This window comes from Dreissena polymorpha, chromosome 6 (genome assembly GCF_020536995.1).
Source record: "Dreissena polymorpha isolate Duluth1 chromosome 6, UMN_Dpol_1.0, whole genome shotgun sequence".
NCBI classification, from domain to species: Eukaryota; Metazoa; Mollusca; class Bivalvia; order Myida; family Dreissenidae; genus Dreissena; species Dreissena polymorpha.
This window is the reverse complement of record NC_068360.1, coordinates 46,868,598-46,882,608: the sequence shown is the minus strand read 5'-3', so window position 1 is coordinate 46,882,608 and position 14,011 is coordinate 46,868,598. Positions and strand designations below refer to the sequence as shown.

The following is a 14,011-nucleotide window of genomic DNA, read 5'->3' as shown; positions in this document are numbered from 1 at the left end:
GTTTGCACTGTTTCGAACACTATAACAATTCTAATAATCATGTATGCTACATTTGCTATATCCCTAAATATTTTGAAAACAAGGACAACAAAAATACCTCTTATTATTCATTTGATTTTAATAAAATGTCGACTTTTTATGTTCACTGTTAAATGAACACTAAAGATGCATATCTGAGTCTCATACAGCCAATTACAAGATAAATGCAATGCACTTTAACAACAATGATTGTAGATAGTACACGTTTACATTTCTTGAAGGAGCACTCCGCTGAATGTTGAAAACCTATTTGTTTCGTCGCTGCGGTACCAGACGTCATTGTATAAATAGTTGACCACTTGCACAGCTTGTCCTTTTCTAGCCTGTAGTAAGCAACCATATATTTAAACTTATTTTGAGAATCACTAATAATAAACTTAAAAGTAAAATATATATTCCTGTCCATACATTCACGACACGTTTTTTGAACATTTGAACACAATTCATCGCATAAACGATAGTTTGTACTATATCAAAATTATAATATGTTTTAAGGTTTAATTCACGTTTTTATCGGTGCAAGAAAAATGCGACGTAAGTGAAATATATATAATCATATATTTGTTCATCAGATGACAACAAGAAACATCTGTTAAGCATGTTACTTTTCCTGACACATGAAAAAACGCGTAGACAAGTAAAAAACATCGTTTAAAACATAAAGCAACGAGCAATATCAAAGCAGATATCATTTAACTACAATGACGAACACATTATGACATCTTTTCGCAAAATATTCATTTGAACGTCGTTAAGAACCAATTATGATCACGTCCTTATCAACAACGTATTATTATGTTAAGGCATAAAAGTGAAAAGAAAATGTGCTGTTTTAGGAGGGCGGGGGTGATACAATATATACGCAAATCTCGCAAAATAAAGTAACCTTTAACTAGTCGTTATAATAAAATACGATCATATACAGATTTGCACAAATGTCCTTAAAGTATAATATAATAAGGTCTTGTTCAATTTTCATGGAACGTTCACTTTTAGAGGCGGTTGTTTCATTTCAGTATACCACGGTTATTTCCATCAATCGAAGAATGCATTCATTGTTGATATAAGTAAATAAGAGTGTCCGGGTCTAGCACTTGCTTTATATAAACAAAGGCGTAAAATATAAAATAATACCTGAACGACTGCCATATTTATGCCCTGTTGGTCATGGCCATTTGTTACTGGATCAGCAATCGCATCAACAATATTTACCCCATCGATGACTAGTTTTCCAAGAACCTCTCCAATTGTCAAATGGGAAATGACAACGGAAAACATATACAATCCATCGACGGGGCAGATGAACGTATGCGAGTGGATGTTAAACGCATTACCAAGGTTTGTGATGGTCCTGTCAAAGGGAATGATCTGTCCATCTGCGATATGTTCTGGGTTATAACTAAGGTAGGCGGTGAATGCAACAACTTCCGGAGTACTCTGTCTTTTGTCTAAAGATACATAGTAACGATACATAAAACACTATCATGTTGGACATATAATTAAAACTATATTCCAACGATTCAATGTTAACAATTGTCCAACAGTTTCTCATTATTTCATGATATCTTTTAAATTAAAAGATATCATGAAATAATGAGAAACTGTTGGACAATTGTTAACATTGAATCGTTGGAATATAGAATGAACTCTTTGTCTGTCATGAGTTAACTTAAATAATGTACAAATAAAGGTACATACAGACATGTGTTAATGTCCCGTTGCGGTGTTCATTCGTGATGATGTTTCTAAGACTCTGCACTTCCTCTTTTAGTCGTGCATTCATCTCTTTGCACGATTCTTGTTCAAGCTCGATTCTTCTCTCTAGCTTTTCGATTCGGGCTTGTAGATCCAAGTCGTTAGATAGCGCATAGTTCTTGTTAAACAAAGCGATCAACGCACACACAATTAGTACTCGAAATACCATCTTTGTCAAACCAATTTAGATGAATGTTCGAGTTTATCGTCAGATATTATTTCACAATTTTAAGCGTGCCTTAAATATATGCCAAACCGTCCGGTGATATCAGTTGTCTGGTAGACGAATGTCAGTGTTATGCGTCACTTGATCGTTCTGTTTATATAAGCAAGGCATATGGTGGGAATGATGGGAATGAAACAGATTCTAGTACACTGTTTACTCTCTTTGATTGGTGTATGGCAATTGTTAAGGCGGAATGACCATGGCACAGTGCAGTTTTAATTTGAAAACCTATCCCGTGTTATTCCTTGAAGACGTCTCATATTATGTTGTAGAATTGTTGAGCATATATCAAATGATGAAATTCAATTTTGAAAATGGTTCATTATTTAGCTCCAATGGGCATATATACAGAGCTCTTGCACAGTTTGTTTGATCTCCCGTATGTGCACTTGTCATTTTCATTCCAATGACTTGTACCAACCTGTACCACTAGTTTACAAAATGAGCCACAATTTCGGAGTCCGTGTACGTTCTTTTTGAAGTTGAACATTAATATATGTCAGTTGTTAGTTAATCCTTCGGCTCAATGTTGCAATCCTTCCCCATTTTGCACAAATATTATGTTTGTTTTTAAATAACTTATGCAAAATTGACGCCATTGTATGTATTCATCAATGCGGTCGACGTTTGGTTAAAAAAATCAAAAAATGTTTTCTTTGTTACGTTCCTCATGATGTTACCGATGGTGCATTTACTTTTTGTTGAAATTTCGATTTTTCCTTTAGTGTGCCTCAGTCCGTTATACTATACCAATCCTATTGATTAGTTTAAAACAAAACACAATTAATTTATGTTCGACATTATATTCTACACTTACTAAAAATGACTATGACGACGGCAGTTTTCATTGTGTTCATTTTTTTAACAACCTCGTATATACTGTGGTAATGTTTTTATATGATTTAACCATTTCGTTTTTTTAATGAACAATATCAAACCATAAAGTATGCTTTAAGTTGTCAGCAAAGCATTATTCTATATAAATGCTCAATCGTGCTTCTTTGAGCTTCTTTGATAGAAGAAGGTCTTCTGTGAAAAACATGTGTTTGTATTATATTAATATTTTAAACCGACAGTCAAAACAATTCAATACAGTGAACGTAAATGACGTTTCAAGGATGAATACTTGTTTTAAGAAATGCAATTTATGTTGTGTTGGTCCACGTATAAAAATAATAAACTCTGTTTAAGCCGTTTATCTCCAATCGAATTGACGCATATTGCATACAGACACTAAACGGGGAAAAGGTTAACAAAACTTGTTAACTCTTATAATCATAAAAATGCGATGCTCCTTTGTTTTGAATTCGCATCAGATAGCTTTCATACGACTTTTGCATATGGTCACTGTTTACTAAGCATAGATGGACATAAACAATTTATAATATTTAGCAATGTTTATTATTAAATGTTTTATTATTTTGTATTGTAATTTGATATATGTAGCGGCGGTTATGGCAGTTATGACAGTTATTCATTGTTCATTGAATCATGGAAATAGAGGATATTTGTTGGATTTGGTGGAATATCGATTATAAGTTACGAGTGATCATAAAAAAATATTTTTTCGCCACGAGTGAAAATATTTTTTTTCTATGATCACAAGTGAATTAAAAATCGATATTCCACACAATCCAACACATTTTCTTTTCATTTTATGCTCACAAATTAATATTTTTATACGTTTGCCAATCCGTTCAAACCAATTTCCCTTTCGGCGCCCCAAAATATCATTACCGCTTTTACATTCAGCGTTGCAAATAGTTCACAAGAAAACAAACGTTAAACAATAACTTTTTGTATTTACAATGCAACACATATCAAGTGAAAAGAAAAAACCCATCGATAACATCATTTAAAAAATAAATAATCATATGATGACACAATTTGTTTATGTCATGTTGTCGTATAAATATGCGGAGTCTGTTTATAGTGTAAATAACGTTAACAGTGTGTACATGTATGTTCAAGAGAAGTTACTCCGTATGTTGATATAAATATTCATCGAAGAGTTCTCGCTCTTGGTGGAAGAATGTGTGGGGGTCACAATGGGTTAAAAAAAATAGTGCCGGTTAAACAGTGAAAATTATCGATAATTTTCACTGATAATTTTCATTGTTTTAACAGTGAAATTATCAGTTTTAATTCACTGATATTTCTCTTTAAACCACCGGAAAGCAACAAATAATAATAGATATTTGCCTGCGAACACAGTTGATGTTTGATACTGGTGTTACGCCCATACAATTTATTTTCATACACTGATATTTGTTGCGTGTAGTTTATGGCTGTCCGAAAACTTTCATGCAAAGACAGCTCTACAATAATTACGAATAGGTAAATCGGCGCATCCTTTTTCAGAACAAAACGTTATTCAATTATGTAAAGAAAACATTCAGATCATGACACATAACTGTATGTTAATGCAGTTTTTTCAATACTATATTTCGATACGTTGAACTATTCATTCAAACAAAGGCGTTAAGTTTAAATGCACTTGTTAACAGATTGGCAAACTGGAACATTTCGAAGAAATTTCTCTAGATTAAAGATGCGATTTAAGCACAATAACATTAATGACTAACATAACAGGTTAAATGCATTGTTTCGTTCTGGAGAATAATCAATCGCATAACAAATCGTGTGGCACGCTTTTCACTTTTAATTTGGTTTTAATTTAGTGAAACGAATAAAGCAATTGGAAAACGTAGTTCACACCCAAATCCTGAATGGGTAAATGTTGGCATAACAAATTTGTCTCCAATTCGTTCTGGTTACAAATCACGGTAAAGGCAAAAACAATATTCAACGTTTTTGCTCTGGTAATTATGTTGGATTATTACAAACTTAGGATTATAATATTATAACTAAATGATTCTCGTGATTTTATTTAAAGATGTAACAATATTTGAGCAGTTACTTTTATTCCATGAGAGCATTTTAATTAACAGCAATATTGTCAGTTCACAGTTTCTAAATTTATAAAAATGGCCCAGTTATATAATCGATCAATTTTCCAGTAAAATAATTATTAAACTATTATCTAGGTGACTTGTCGAGTCTGATTCACGCCTAAGAACATGCTTTCAAGAAGTTGTGTATCAAAATGCACAAAAATGTAATATTGAATAACTCGATGTTTCATATTATCAACAGTATTTGTGTTCACGTCAGGGTAGCCTAAACATACACATAAAATATAACATTTAATTCACCTTATAGCGCTCATATTTGTATAATTAAAATAATTGCACAGTTGAAATACAATTTATGAAAAATGAAATACGTTGAAATTTACATTTTTAAGTACTGTACTGGATCACGATATCATATTTGTTACCTCACTACGATAACCGACCTCGTTGGAAAATACACCGTTTGATCCTTTCTTACCTGGTTGTGTACGACATTAAAATACAACAAGAAAAATATGCACACAAAAATCCTAATGTATATTAAAGACACACCTTGAAATGAAATACATGGCATAGTAAATTTAATTATAAATAAGAAACATATTTTACCTATGCCAATTAGAATATATCTGGTGGTAGAAAGGTAGAAACCCGTCTCTTTAGCGCTTTAAAACTTAAAAATTATCGCGTTTGTCGAAATGGACGTTTACGTCTAGAAATCCTATTTTCGGTTTTAAAAGCGGTACCTTTTGAATAGTAATAAATAACTTGCTTATTAGGCTATATATTTAATTTTATCTATCACAATTAGAATATATCTGGTGATTACAAGGTAGAAATCCATCTTTTTTGCGCTTTAAAACTTAAAAAATAATCGCGTTTGTCGAAATGGACGTACGTACAAGTATAGAAATCCTACTTTTGGTATAAACATGTAAAACAAATAATTAATTACTTGCTTTCTATGCTATAGATTTAATGACAATTTTGCACACTTTCAATTTGCATCTTTATGTACTGATTAACATGTACTTCATTTCAAGGTGTGTAGCTTTAAGATGTTGTAAGGTCTTGCCGGGATTTGCATTCGTTATGACTTCCGTTTTACTCCCTCTACTTACTCGTTCAGCGTTTCATTCATCTTAGTGCATTTTTTGCCTAGCTCGACAATGGAATCTTTTAGATAAACGTCCAGATATTGCACACAACTCCTTCCCAAAATATCGCGATCAACGTGCACACTGTATGAATTCGGTCGCCAACTGGTCAAAGCATTTTGGGATAATGTACATCGATACTTAGCTACCACGCCTTTACGTGTCTGCAATCTATTTCAGGATGATTACAGATAGCTCTGGCGAGTGAATGTTGGTGCGGAAGAGTAAGTTGTGTGTTCCGTTTAAATAGGTGTGGTACAGTATGGAAATAAAGGATGAAATCTGTTAAATATTCTCATCTAGTTTGTGCTTAATGAAAGGACAGCGTACTAGCATAGCCCATACAGAGTTAAGATTCATATATATTACGTCATCGTCTCTTAATGAAAACAAAACTATAATTTTCAAACTATTATAAAGTTTGAACATTTAAATTTAATTCCAATTTGTAATGGTAAATACTTACATATTGCTCATCTATGCTTATAACTTCTATTGATTGCTTTGCACACAACGTTTCCGTTCTTCCGCGCGTCCGTTTGTTCGTCTGTCATTTACAGTCAGTTGACTTTTTCTATAAACCACTTCGCCGATTGTCGAGTAAATTTCGAGAAGTTTTATGTAACCATTGTTCAAGTCAATGAACTATACTGGTCCGATACTGAAGTAACAATAGTTAGACAATATTCATTAACTTAGAAGACAAAATGCACTAAAGCTGCAGGGCTCACACTTTTTATATTTGGACATCAATTTCGTATAGTAGTATCATATAGATTGTTCTTTTCAGCCCTCTGGGATTTCATTTTTGTATAACGCTTAAATGGGGAATTGCTTTAAAATTATTCCCATCAGATCCGCAATGCCAATGGGCTTTGTGCTCCGATTTTAACCTTCAATAGTCGTCGTAAACAACACGTTTTTAAATATGACTGAAATTATGCCATACTTAAAAAGCGTAAGTCACATTTTAGTTATAATATTTCCGGTTATTGTCTTCTTTTTATCATTAACATACATGTTCCATATAACATATAGCGCTTAGAGCCCAGTACACATTAAGCAGTATTTATGTAATTCCCACCAAACCTTAACTTCTACCTGCTATATTCCAATGTACTGGTACCCTATGTGGTCACGGTTTAGCGACTGTTAACATAGGACATCAATACAAAGATGCAGAAAAAAAGTGTAGTAAGCTTTTGATGATTAAGATGAGACAAATTATTATAGACAAAGATGAGATAGTGTATGGTGGATAAATACACTGATTCCAGACAACCATTTAGTGGAAAGACGTCCATTAATTTTGGCCTTTCTTTGTCTTTCGTAAAAATCCGTTTACTTTTATTGTATTCAATTTTGCCTGAAAGCGCACTTACAATTGAAGGATAATATGTTGGTCAGGAATACGATTTCTCAGATCGTGTATTTTCTCACTTATCATTCTTTAAAACCTTGACACATTATTTATTTTCGTGATTGAAACCGCCAACTGCATCAATATCCCTACAAGAACAATTGAAAATAAACCCACCGAAACCAGTCAAAAAAATAAACATAATATGTTTTTCTCAAGATAGATTTCATCGCTGGTCATGAATGTCTAACACATTGTCCTATGACACACGTCTGCCGGTGTATTGAAGAGACTGAATGTTGACAATGTTATTTTTCTAAACACTGTTTTTAGAAATGCATCAACTGATGGAAAACGCTTGGTTTGATACACACCGCCATATTGTTTGTCTAGGTCACAATACACTCAATGTTTTCCCTTAATGTAAACGCATTAACTTCAACACAACATGAACAAAAACAAATTGTACGTAGAGACCTCATAACCATACATATTCTTAAAAAAACATTAAATACTGATTTGATTTAAACAAAACAATATATGTCATGTGAAATGTAACAAAGAACTTAACGCGAATTACAGTCCACTGTTTTATGGCCATTTTGTACCGGTCGTATCATGTAGCAGCCAGCCACCAAGCAAAACAGTGAATTTGTAGCACTTTTTTGTCGAAACGCACTCTCAAAATCAAAGTCATGTCGAGTTTCCCCAAATAAAATTGTGTATTCAATAAAATAGTGTTGTGCAAGTTGAGAGACCATCTGTACAATAAAGTATTAATACCGTAACCTATACGCGCATCAGCTAGTCGCAAGTAACGTTAAATGTATACATAATTAGCGCCAGCACAATGAATGTTTGCTCCAAATGCAATACTGTTATTGTATAAAAACACTATTTCGTCAAGATAAAAACGTAATTGCTTACATATTTCGATCCTTTTTGTGTGTATCGATATGATGTATGTATAAACGTCGTCTGCACACGTTGACTGTTAGCAAAGTTATGGAGTGTTACGATAACGAGGCTTGATCGTTGTAAACATACGGATCACACATCACCTTATAGTATGTGCAGTTATGTACCGGTATATCGTACTTACAATTCAAAGTTTTGCGTCTCAAAAGATTGTTTGTTGTCGTTTTAAAAAACCTGATTGGTCGTAAGTGTGTCTATGAAAATGTGTAATCACTATCGAAATAGTGTACAATGGCTTTTTTATATCCATGAGTATGTGAGACCTGTGCACTATTTTATTATATAATTATATTACGAGAAGAGGAAAATGATTAAACGTCTAATTGAGTGCGAGTGAAAGTAGTTGATGTTATATGATAATCGTTTGCTGTAAAGTAGGTCGATGCCTAGGAAAAAAACATTATTTCTTACAAAAGCATTTCATCTTACGCTGAATAAAGTGAAACGCGGTAGTTAAATGCTACTACTACTACTACTACTACTACTACTACTACTACTACTACTACTACTACTACTACTACTACGACTACTACTACTTCTACTACTACTACTACCACTTCCACTACCACTACCACTACCACTACCACTACCACTACCACTACTACTACTACTACTACTACTACTACTACTACTACTAATACTGCTACTACTTACTACTACTACTTCTACTATTTCTACTACTACTACTAATACTACTACTACTACTACTACTACTACTACCACTTCCACTACCATAACCACTACCACTACCACTACTACTACTACTACTACTACTACTACTACTACTACTACAACTACTATTACTACTGCTACTACTACAACAACTACTACTACTACTACTACTACTACTACTACTACTACTACTACTTCTACTACTACTACTACTACTACTACTACTACTACTACTACTACTACTACTACTACTACTACTACTACTACTACTACTACTACTACTATTACTACTACTACTACTAATACTACTACTACTACAACAACTACTACTACTGCTGCTAATACTACAACTACTACTTCTACTACAACAACTACTACTACTACTACTTACTACTACAACTACTACTACTACTACTACTACTACTACTACTACTACTACTACTACTACTACTACTACTACTACTACTACTACTACTACTATTACTACTACTACTTCTACTACTACTAGTCCCATCCCTTCTTATATACAGCCATAGATACAATGTAAACATACATCAGTTGAACACGAGTATACTATTATACTTGCACATATCAAATAGTATGTCATTTGTGTCGCGTACACGGTACTCGTGTTCGCCACCTTACACTTTATATCTGACTGGTTTCGAACAAGAAAAAGCACTTCTATGGGTTACTCACGAGATTCCTAAAATAATTAAATTATGTATTGTGCCAAAGATCGAACTCGCATAGGGAGTCACATTGGTTGACTGCTCAATGAAAATACAATAAGAGATGTTTACAGAATATTACAGAATATCGTGAACTTATCAATCGACGTCCCATACCATTACCCTAACAACGAAACACTGTGTGCCAAGTACAGATGCTGCAAATACACATGGACTAAAAACCGAACTGAAAATATACTAAATATAGACTTTATAATTGCAAAATTATAAACATAAAAGCAATGTAACCAATTATTTAACCATACATTTGCTCATTAAGAGCGGGCGGGCGGGGTTATCACCCTTTCGTTTGCTTGTTCCATAATGTTTGCCTGTCAAATACACCCTCGAATGGCGACTCAATAGATGTTCAAATCATATATACCCCAAAACGAAAAACTCGTGCGCTTTGGCGCTAAAACATGCACACAAAACCCGTACATTATTCGCGCTAAACCATTACCATAATCTCTCTTCTAAATAACACGTAATAAACCATACTATACCGTATTTATCAAACCGAGAATAATTTCATTTTGTTACATTGTATTATATGGCATAGGTAACACCATGTTTATGATAATATTTTGTAAAAGCATAAGTGTAAATTGTATTTATTATGAGACATTTCACACTCAGATATATAACCCTTAAAGTACATACATATATAATATTTTGCGAGGTTGATGTTTCCATTCCAACTTGAGATCAAAGCTTTAAATTGGCTAAAGGAGCGTGCCTTTCTGAACTCATCAGGCAGCGAATTCCACAGGACTGGGGCTGCATACCTGAAACTTCTCCTACCATAGTGTTCTGTCTTTACGGATGAAACCTGCAATATATTTGAGTATCTTAAGTTATAAGGTTTTTTTTTTCAACTAAGTCATGCAAAACAGGTGGACATATTTTATTAACAATTTTGAAAGTTTCGTTTGCCATGGTTCATAATCTTCGAATGTGTAGAGGTGGTTAATTGGCTCTTTTTAACAGATCTTCATAGTTACAAGCATAATCATCATAAACAAATCTCAAACCTCTCTCTTGAATTTTCTCTATTTTCTGAGTGTTACTCTGTGTACAGAAGTGCCATGACAGAGGACAAAAATTAAAATTTGACAATTTGAAAGTATGAAATATTGTAAGTCTACTAAGTCTATTTAGATTACTACCTTTTCTTTTAGAACATTAAGTTGTTGAGCAGCTTTTTTTTACAAATATTCTGGATGTGAGTATTGAAAGATAGACTGAAATCAATATCAACACCTCACAATTTAACAAAATCATCACAAGAAATAATATTATTATCTATTTCAAACTTAGGATATTTATCATGCGTTTTCTTACCAACGGCTATTGCCTGAAATTTGTCAGGATTTGCTTTCATACAATTAAAAGAAAACCAGTAAATAAGAATTTTGCTTTTACTTTGTAGAGTACTTATCAATAAATCAAAGTTTGGTGTATTAAAAGACAATGTATAATCATCTTCATAGTTGTACAGAGTGACATGTTCAATAAAATAGAAAATATCATTGATAAAAACATTTAACAAAATGGGGCCGAGTATCGAGCCCTAGGGAACACTTTTTTATATATTTCCCCAGTTACTTACATTGCCACATACTTTAATTTGTTGCTTACGGTCTGACAGATAAGAGCGAAGTGTATAAGTGGCCTTCTCAGAGAGTCCATATGATGCCAGCTTACACAGCAGAATGTTGTGTGGAAGACAGTCGAAGGCCTTGGGCAGGTCCATTAGGATTGCAGCTACATACTGGTTATAGTCCAAGGTATTCTTCCAATCCTCCAGTAGCCTGAGAATGGTAGTCTGGCATCCATGTCCTCTCCGAAAGGCACACAAAAATTGATCGAAAATAGTGTCAAAATAAGAAGCTGTTCCTCAAGTACTTTCTCATACATTTTTGAAGTTACATGCAAAATACGTACAGGTGTATAACTAGATTTCAACATAGAATCATTTTTCTTATACACATGAGTGTCCACATTAACATTAAATTTACTTATTATCTGAGACACCTTTGTATTAGTTGTTGGAACAAAATTAAAAGAGTTTTTTCCTAAAATTTTAACCTAAGATGTTTTCTATATTGGGATGATTATTGTCGTCAAAATGATAATCTTTACCTATGCCATCAGCTACATTTTCATAGAAACTGTTAAAAAAATTCAGCTACAGTAGAGTTGTCAGATACAATTTTATCATTTTTATTTAAGATAATTTTTTATTGTGAGCATTTTTTAGATAGAAAAGGTTTAATTGTTTTCCAAATATCTGTGGCTTTACACCATCCAATGCAACGCTAAAACTCTAAAATCAAGCCTGCTACATTTATGTACATTATTAAGTGTAACCGTAAAAGAAAGGTAGATATTACGTTTTATAATGAAGCACTTTACATGAGAATTGTGTTCTTTAATGATGTGAATTCAAATCCTAAAATAACATCCATAATGCCATACATGAAATGATTAACTATTGTATTAATATTATAAAGCCTCAAAAAGAAAAAAAAAATTCTTTCCTCATTATTCATCTCATTAACGACGTCCACCGTTTTGTAGTTTTTCAGCAAAACACGGAGCGACATTTTGCCTACAAATTTGACGTACAGGACAAGCATAATAATTGCCTTTTCCTCAAATCTTTTTCTCTGCGTGCTATATATTTGCGTGCTATGTTTTGAACGTGTTTCTTGGAACCTTTTTCCCGCATGCTGTTGATTAAAGTGAAATTTCATTGGACGCTATGGCTGTTTATGTTTTCTGTTAATTTTCTAATTTAAAAAAAAGATACCATTTTGTCTTTCCTTTTCAATGATTTTTTTTTAATTTTCTATCTGCCCTGGTATGATACGGACATCCTTTATAGGATAAATCCTTGACTTTAAATCTTAAACTCCATAGTGGTAGACAGACACTCTAACCGCATCGCTAAAGAGCTAGCTCAACAGAAAGGCTGTTGGAAGTGACCTTAAATCACTACTCTTCTCTCCAACTTAATTTTTCAAGGCCCAAGTGTCAACCCCTACACAAGCGGCTCCCTGAAATCAATATACAAAGCTCAGACCCGTTTGCATGTTCACAGTTCGTGTTTGCCTTGTCGCCATTACTGTGAAAATGCGCAGCTTAAGCGGGGTTTTGAACCCACGAAATCCAGATTGGATGTAGAACGCTCTAACCGCGTCGCTAAAGAGCTAGCCCAAAATCAGTTTGTCGTCAACCGGGACGTTATCGGGAAATCGATATCAAGGCGGACCACCGCGATCGCGTTGGAACACCGTGGCCACGGTGGTTCACTTTGATTACAGGTAAATGCATACTTTCTTCATGAAGCTTTACTTGTTGTTGATTTTAAGAATAGTTTTTTTGTAAACATTTCGAAAATGTTTCTCGTTTGTGTACGTATAGCATGACAGTAATTACAAATAAACATTTTACATGAACAAGTTTTTTTAAATCATTCTATTTTTAGTGATTTCCTGTCTCTATTGTTACATGTATTGATTCGCATACACATTCGGTACTTCTGCAGTAAATATTCAATTCAGTGATTATACTATATACCTGTTTTATTCACAGTTACAAGTTCACTTCGTCACATACTTTAAAGGAAAACGTTAGCGAAGGAATATTGTGATAAATGTTGATTTATTTAGTATAAAAGAGCTGTCGTTTTGGTATTAGTTTCTGTGAATGTCAAATAATTTCTTTAGTTACCAGCTAACCATCTATCAAAATATATCGCCGTCTTAGCGAGTAGACGATAGTGTGTATATTTTTTTTTATTGTAATAGAAATTATTGACAGAAGTGAGAACAGGCCTGCAAATGCCATCTGTACAGGTCTGTTATGTGTGAGCGTTGTTAACATCAAATTCTCCATCTTTTATTAGATTTTTTAAAATTATATAGACATCACATTTCCCATCATTTTTTTCTAAGTAAACAACCACTTTATTCGTGTTTAAAATATTTGTAATTTTAAGTATTTTATGTTTATGATATAAATAATAAAAATCTCGGCCTCGTTGTTATTATGTCATTATCTTCCGAAAAACACATTCTTTGTCGTACCTGAAATACAAACTTAAACATTAAAAAAAAGCTCTATGTGATATTATGACTTGTGTCATTTACTGCGATTTCTTATCATTAATT

The 14,011-nt window shown here is 33.2% G+C and overlaps 1 protein-coding gene across 1 annotated transcript; it reads right to left on the bottom strand.

Moving 5' to 3' along the window:
- Positions 1–102: 102 nt before the first annotated feature.
- Positions 103–2,112, bottom strand: LOC127834480 (complement C1q tumor necrosis factor-related protein 3-like). Its single transcript, XM_052360346.1, has 3 exons — positions 1,738–2,112; positions 1,174–1,487; positions 103–362 (listed from the first exon to the last, which is right to left on the bottom strand). Exons 1-3 carry the CDS (start codon positions 1,961–1,963, stop codon positions 246–248), a joined length of 657 nt encoding a protein of 218 aa, XP_052216306.1. The 5' UTR covers positions 1,964–2,112; the 3' UTR covers positions 103–245.
- Between the last annotated feature and the right edge of the window lie 11,899 nt (positions 2,113–14,011).